A 6570-nucleotide genomic window follows, 5' to 3' on the forward strand; every position below is an offset into this window, starting at 1 on the left:
AACGACAGGACTTTTTGAATGACCTGGTATTTGTAGATAAGCTATACATTGATCTTTTAGGAACAGTTCAAAAGAAGCTTTTCACTCATGTAACAGTATGACATGGTACTATTGACATAAGACTTCTCAATTTTGCTTTCAAACAATACTACAAGTCAAAAGTTTAGGAACAGATGTTTACTATTCTAAACATTGATCTAAATTTTGTTAAGGGTAATTAAAACAAAAAAAAAGATGAAGGACATTTGAAAAACATGACTTAGTCAACTCAGTCTCCGCCTGATCAAGCTACCTAGGAAGGTCCAGGATCATGCTCCAACTTCCAAACAATATTAACCATTGGCATCTTCTAAAAAGTTCTTGGGATAATATACCAATGAGAGGTTTGATAAAATCATCAAAAGAATGATAAATGTGGACAAAGCCGTCTTGAAGAGGGATAATTTTTTATAACAAAAAGTTTAACTTTATTTATCAAAATGTTCCTCTAAAATTATGGTGTGAAAATAGTTGACCGTAGATATATAATAGATCTTCTCCTATCTACTAACCACAACTAAATTATAAAAAATAATATAATCTTATAAGGCTATTTTTTGACCATATAAAATAATAGGAAGAAAGTATCCCTTGGCAATCAAAAAAGTACTGAAATAGCATATTTAGAAATACCTATTTGAAATCTACATTGCAGGTTTTCATTCAGGCTCTTGTCTAGCAAGCAGATTGACAAGTCAGCTATTGTTAAAAATATATTCCTCACTTATCTATTTGCTTCCTAAATGAGACTCCTGATGAATTTTTCGTCCACTGCCTAGACTATCTTTTATAAAATCATATAATATTAGAGGAATAGGAGAAGATGGTCGGGGGTGCTGTCAGCAGAAAAAACACAAATAAACAAATGAATTATTTCTTTGTGCCGATGTTTCGACCTGATTTCGAGGTCTTCATCAGGGCTATAAAAACAAAAAGACAACAACCATCATTCAAAGAGAAAAAATAAAATTAATAATGATAAATAAAATAAAATAAATAATAAACTAAAAATTTGGAAATATACATAATAATGGAAAGAAAATATAAATTAGTTGATTAATAACTACTGAGCGAAGACAGTAGTAGATTGATTACATTATTATTTATATACATATAAATGTGAGTAATAAATAAATGATACAGTGGATAAGAATGTTATATTGATAATTAACATTAAAAACTTTTTAGTTATATAGATAAATATAAAGAATTAGTTAAATCCATAAACACTTGCGTTCTTCTATTCCAAACCTCCGCCTCGCCTTCATAGCTTATAACAAACTTTCTTTTATTAACTCCCATCTTAAAGATCCTATTCCTCCTCAATACCGTTCTCGTTTGTGTACCATATTCCTTGTTCTACTCCTAATTGTAACGCATCTTACATTGGAGAAACTAAAAATTTACTCAAAGACATCTTTGAATTTTTCAGTTGTACATACCCTACTACATATTTATACATTTTGGCTCTCATAATTTTACATTTAACTCTTTTTATATGTTTTAATCTCTTATTAACTATTTTATCTCAACGTTCGTTTTTGACCGTTAGATTTATGTTTATCTTATGCCTTTGTCGACCTGCACTCTAATGACTATTCCTGCAATTTCAAATAGTTTAGCAGAAATCTCTGCCTATAACTGTAAGTTATTTTTCTCTCTTATCTTATACCTCTTATTTTCTTCATTTCCTATTCTCCATATTTCTTCTAATTTTTTATAACATTGTTTTTACATACTCCCCGTTAAAATATCCGTTTTTACATACCCTTTATATTTTGATACATTTTATTACTTTTTGGGCTCTCATTATTTTACATTTTACACCTTTTTATGTTGGTTTATTTCTTTTTTTACTCTCACATTGACTATTTTATCTCTACGATCTTTTGACTGTTAGATTTCTGTTTATCTAACGTCTTTTGCCGACCTGCACTCTAGCGGCTTTTCCTGCAATTTATAACAATGTAGCCTTGATTCTCTTCCTATAACCTTACTCTCGTTTTTCTTACTTTCTTCATTTCCCTTTCTCCATTTATTTCTTCTAATCCCCTGTTCTTTCCTTTTACAAGATTGTTTTTTTTCATAAGCTCCATTATTAATTTAACTAATTCTTTATACTCATCTATATAACTAAAAGGTTTTTAATGTTAATCATCAATATAACATTCTTATCCACTTTATCATTAATTTATTACTCACATTTATATGTATATAAATAATAATGTAATCAATCTACTACTGTCATTGTCCATAGTTATTAATAAACTAATTTATATTTTCTTTCCATTATTATGTATATTTCCATATTTTTAGCTCATTATTTATTTTATTTTATATATTTGTATTTATTTTTATTATTTTATTTATCATTATTAATTTTATTTTTTTCTCTCTGAATGATGGTTGTCTTTTTGTTTTTATAGCCCTGATGAAGACCTGAAAATCAGGTCGAAACGTCGGCACAAAGAAATAATTCATTTGTTTATTTGTGTTTTTTTCTGCTGACCGCACCTCCCGACCATCTTCTCCTATTCCTCTAATATTATATGATTTTATAAAAGATAGTCCAGGCAGTGGACGAAAAGTACGTCAGGAGTCTCATTTAGGAAGCAAATAGATAAGTGAGGAATATTTTTAACAATAGCTGACTTGTCAATCTGCTTGCTAGACAAGAGCCTGGATGAAAACCTGCAATGTAGGTTTCAAATAGGTATTTCTAAATATGCTATTTCAGTACTTTTTTGATTGCCAAGGGATACTTTCTTCCTATTATTTTATATGGTCAAAAAATAGCCTTATAAGATTATATTATTTTTTTATAATTTAGTTGTGGTTAGTAGATAGGAGAAGATCTATTATATATCTACGGTCAACTATCTTCATACCATAATTTTAGAGGAACATTGTGATAAATAAAATTAAACTTTTTGTTATAAAAAATTATCCCTCTTCAAGACGGCTTTGTCCACGTTTATCATTCTATTGATGATTTTATCAAACCTCTCAATGGCATATTATCCCAAGAACTTTTTAGAAGATGCCAATGGTTAATATTGTTTGGAAGTTGGAGCATGATACTTTCTTCCTATTATTTTATATGGTCAAATAATAACCATACAAGATTATATTATTTTTTATAATTTAGTTGTGGTTAGCAGTTTAGAAGATCGTGAAAATAATGATAGATAAAATCAAATTAAAATGAGACCTTGTATAAGGCTACTACTATTTTTAAATTACTATTTTACTCCAATGAGAGCACAATATAATCAAGCTTAAATTATCAAAATCAAATATTTTGAAATGATTACTTGAACGGTATGTATCGTTTAGCTGTCCCAAATTTATAGGTGTTAATAAACCCTTCTATTGCAATAAATAAGTACTGCCCAAATGTAACCATAGTTCCAGCTCCAGGATCACATCTAAAAAACAAATAAAAGAAAATGAAAAATGAATTCATCTGTTTAAAATTACAAAGCATGATACCTTAAACACAATAAATAAATCATTAGATATGTATAAATAAAGAATTGAAAAATGTAAAAATAAAATTCCCAATTAAATTAATATTTTATTAGCTTTAAACTAAGAAATATCCTTAAGTCTAGATTAACAGAACTCATATATTTTAAATTTAATTTTCATTTTAATTATGTTGAAAGTTCTTGAAATAAAAGAAAAAATAATTCAAAAAGAGATAAAAATTAATAATTACAATACCACTGAAAGATTCCAAACACAAAACCTCAAATTTCTGAACCAGGAGTCCTCAACCTTTATATACTTCTGGGGTACATTTATAAGTTATCTACTAGGTGTTGGTCACCAATGTTATTATTTTGTTGATTAAAATAAGTTTTAGTAAAAAATTAGTCACTAATTAACAGGTGTTAATATCATTAAGTGACAGTAGCATCTCTACTCTGATTGATACTGATGTTTATTATGCTAGACCTGATGGTGCTAGTTTACTGCCATGACTGTATATGTTATTGTAAGTGTAACTGTACAGTTTAAAGAATAACAAGAACCAAAAATGCCATGGCATGCATTACCACCTATTACACTATAGCTAGTGATACAGTACTGTCATAAAAATGGCTTCATTTTTGAAATATGTACTGTCAACCATCATGCTAGGACTGGAGTAATAGTACATTCACAACAGTGCTATCATAACAGTAGCTTCACTGCTGAAATATATACTATCAGCTATCATACAAAATCTAGTGTAACAATACATTCAGGACAGTATTGTCATTATTTGGCAATTATTATACAGTTTAATCAGTGGCTGTGACAGTTTCTGCTGTGGCCTATAAGAGTCACCGTGTAAACTGGCCTTAACCTGATAGTAACTTTAACTCCTGCTGTGTGTACAATCAACTACCAAAATGCACTTAGTGTGATAGCACTGCCATGACAAAGTATCATACAATATACACCATGGTGGAGACCATGGACCAATTAATCCCAAAACTTTTTTATTTAAAACTTTTCGGAAAGTTTCTATTAACTAATCTTTTAAAAAAAAAATTTTTCATAAGAGTAATCCCTTAAATTAAATAAAAAAACTTATAGCAGTTATTCATTAATTTTAAAAATAAAAATTATGCAGTTACTCTTAATATGAAATTTATTGAAAACAAGTAATAACAGTATCGGATCCTGCCGGTACAGGTTATATTAGACATGTGATGTCAGGCAAGCACTGGATTGATAATCACAGCTTCAAACTATCGTTAAACAACTAATCAGTCCACGTTTAACCAATTCAGACATCACTAGGAAGAAAAACAAGGTCACAAATATACAGGAAAAGTACAGCAGATCCCACATCAACTAAAGATTCTAAGCACTCTAAGATATCTAAAAATATACTTCCATCAAGTATAAATTGAATTAACCAATTGAATGACATGAATATTTATTCAAATCCAGTTTTCACAAAATTAATGGACCCTTGAATAAAAATTATAAAAGATTTGGTCTAAATTTAAAGTTAAAACATGCTGTCAAATAAGTTGATCAATTATTTTTGGAATAAAAAGGATACACTTCCTGCACAAAAGGAGTTTACTGACATTTTTCTAATAATTTAGAAGTTCATAACAATATGAACTATTATATGGAAAGCGAAAGAATAAAGCATTGCCATTTTTTACAGTTAAAACTAAGATCATCAGTTATTTAAAATATAGTTACTTTGAAATTTGAAACAGCAACACCAATAAATGTTTAATGCTTGGAAGTATTTATGTATTTTATCATTGCTCTGCTTCTTCTAATCGCAATAGAAAATTTTCAATGACTAATTGTACTATTAAACATTGAATCATCAATTTTTTGTATTGCTTATACATCATAATTCCTACTTTAAGTTAGGTAACACACTCACTCTCTATCAAATTACTTAGGACTGTCATTCAATCACATTCATTCTGGATATGTGCAACCAGAGAAAATTTACAACACCATTTGTGGTAACAATGAGAATTTAAAATAAGCACTTTCATATGAAAACTGATTCTTTCAGAAATAAACACACATCTTGGAAATTATATGACAAGTTAAAAACTTGATCTGAAAAAATAGGGAATAGAAGTATAAATATTAAAACAATTATTACTTAACAGACCAAATGTATGTTTATTATAACATATAGTATAAACTAAATATTTAATATATTTCTAAAAACCTACATTTCTAAATGAGCCCACATAAAAGAATTTAAACCACAGCCGATATAAATACCAGCAACCAAAATTGCTATTCTCTTAAAATAATTAGGATTTCTCAACATTTCCATTGCTCAACAGCAACTAATGAAATCCTACCTACAGAGAAAATTAAAACAGAGTCTGATTACAGAGTAATCAGAATACAGCCCAATAATAAAATAAGACTGTTTAATAAATCTTGTAGATCAATAATGATCGTTCTTTACAATTAAGTATTATAACAGATGAATTAAGTATATAACACATAAAACTTACTTGACCAAATACTCCAAAAATAGTGCATTTAAGCAACATCCCAAGAAAACACCAGCTACTGCTATAGCTATACTTCTAATATTAGTGTCAATTCTTGTCATTTTCTTAGCTCTGCACGACTAATGAAACTAAAGTTTCACTGACAGAATGAAAAATGGTTACTATAATTGAGCAATTTATACCCTTATCTTTAATTGAATATATTTTGTAAATATAGTAGATCAATGAAGATCGTTCTTTACAAACACGTGTCTAACAAGTAGCAACAAGCTGAGGAGGCAATTACTTAATAAACATTTCTTAAAATTTTTAAGAATTCTAATTGTGATAATTTCCATGCTGAAAAAAAACTAAACTATGGAAGAAAAAACAGTAAAACCATGTGGAATATGATTTTTTTTTTACTTAGAATCCATTTATTCATTATATATTTCTATAATTCAGTGGGGTCCTTATAATTGAGAAAGAGTTGAAGTATAACTACAAACTTAGGATGGTAGGAGGTTCTACTGGTACTGGTACTGGTATT

The 6570-nt window shown here is 28.4% G+C and overlaps 1 protein-coding gene across 2 annotated transcripts in view; it reads right to left on the reverse strand.

The window, feature by feature from the left end:
- Window positions 1–6268, reverse strand: part of LOC106681418 (UDP-xylose and UDP-N-acetylglucosamine transporter) — a 20934-nt gene extending 14666 nt beyond the window's left edge. Inside the window, exons 1-2 of one of the 2 annotated variants that reach the window (XM_014421728.3) lie at window positions 5748–5902; window positions 3354–3467 (exon numbers count right to left, since the gene is read on the reverse strand). In XM_014421728.3, coding sequence (XP_014277214.1) covers window positions 3354–3467; window positions 5748–5854 — 221 coding nt within the window. In that variant the 5' untranslated portion in view covers window positions 5855–5902. Of the gene's footprint in view, window positions 1–3353; window positions 3468–5747; window positions 5903–6041 lie in introns of those variants that run through there. The other variant, XM_014421729.3, reaches the window with a different exon arrangement.
- Between the last annotated feature and the right edge of the window lie 302 nt (window positions 6269–6570).

This window comes from Halyomorpha halys, unplaced genomic scaffold (genome assembly GCF_000696795.3).
Source record: "Halyomorpha halys isolate HHAL.00 unplaced genomic scaffold, Hhal_1.1 Scaffold337.1, whole genome shotgun sequence".
In the NCBI taxonomy this organism is placed as follows: domain Eukaryota; kingdom Metazoa; phylum Arthropoda; class Insecta; order Hemiptera; family Pentatomidae; genus Halyomorpha; species Halyomorpha halys.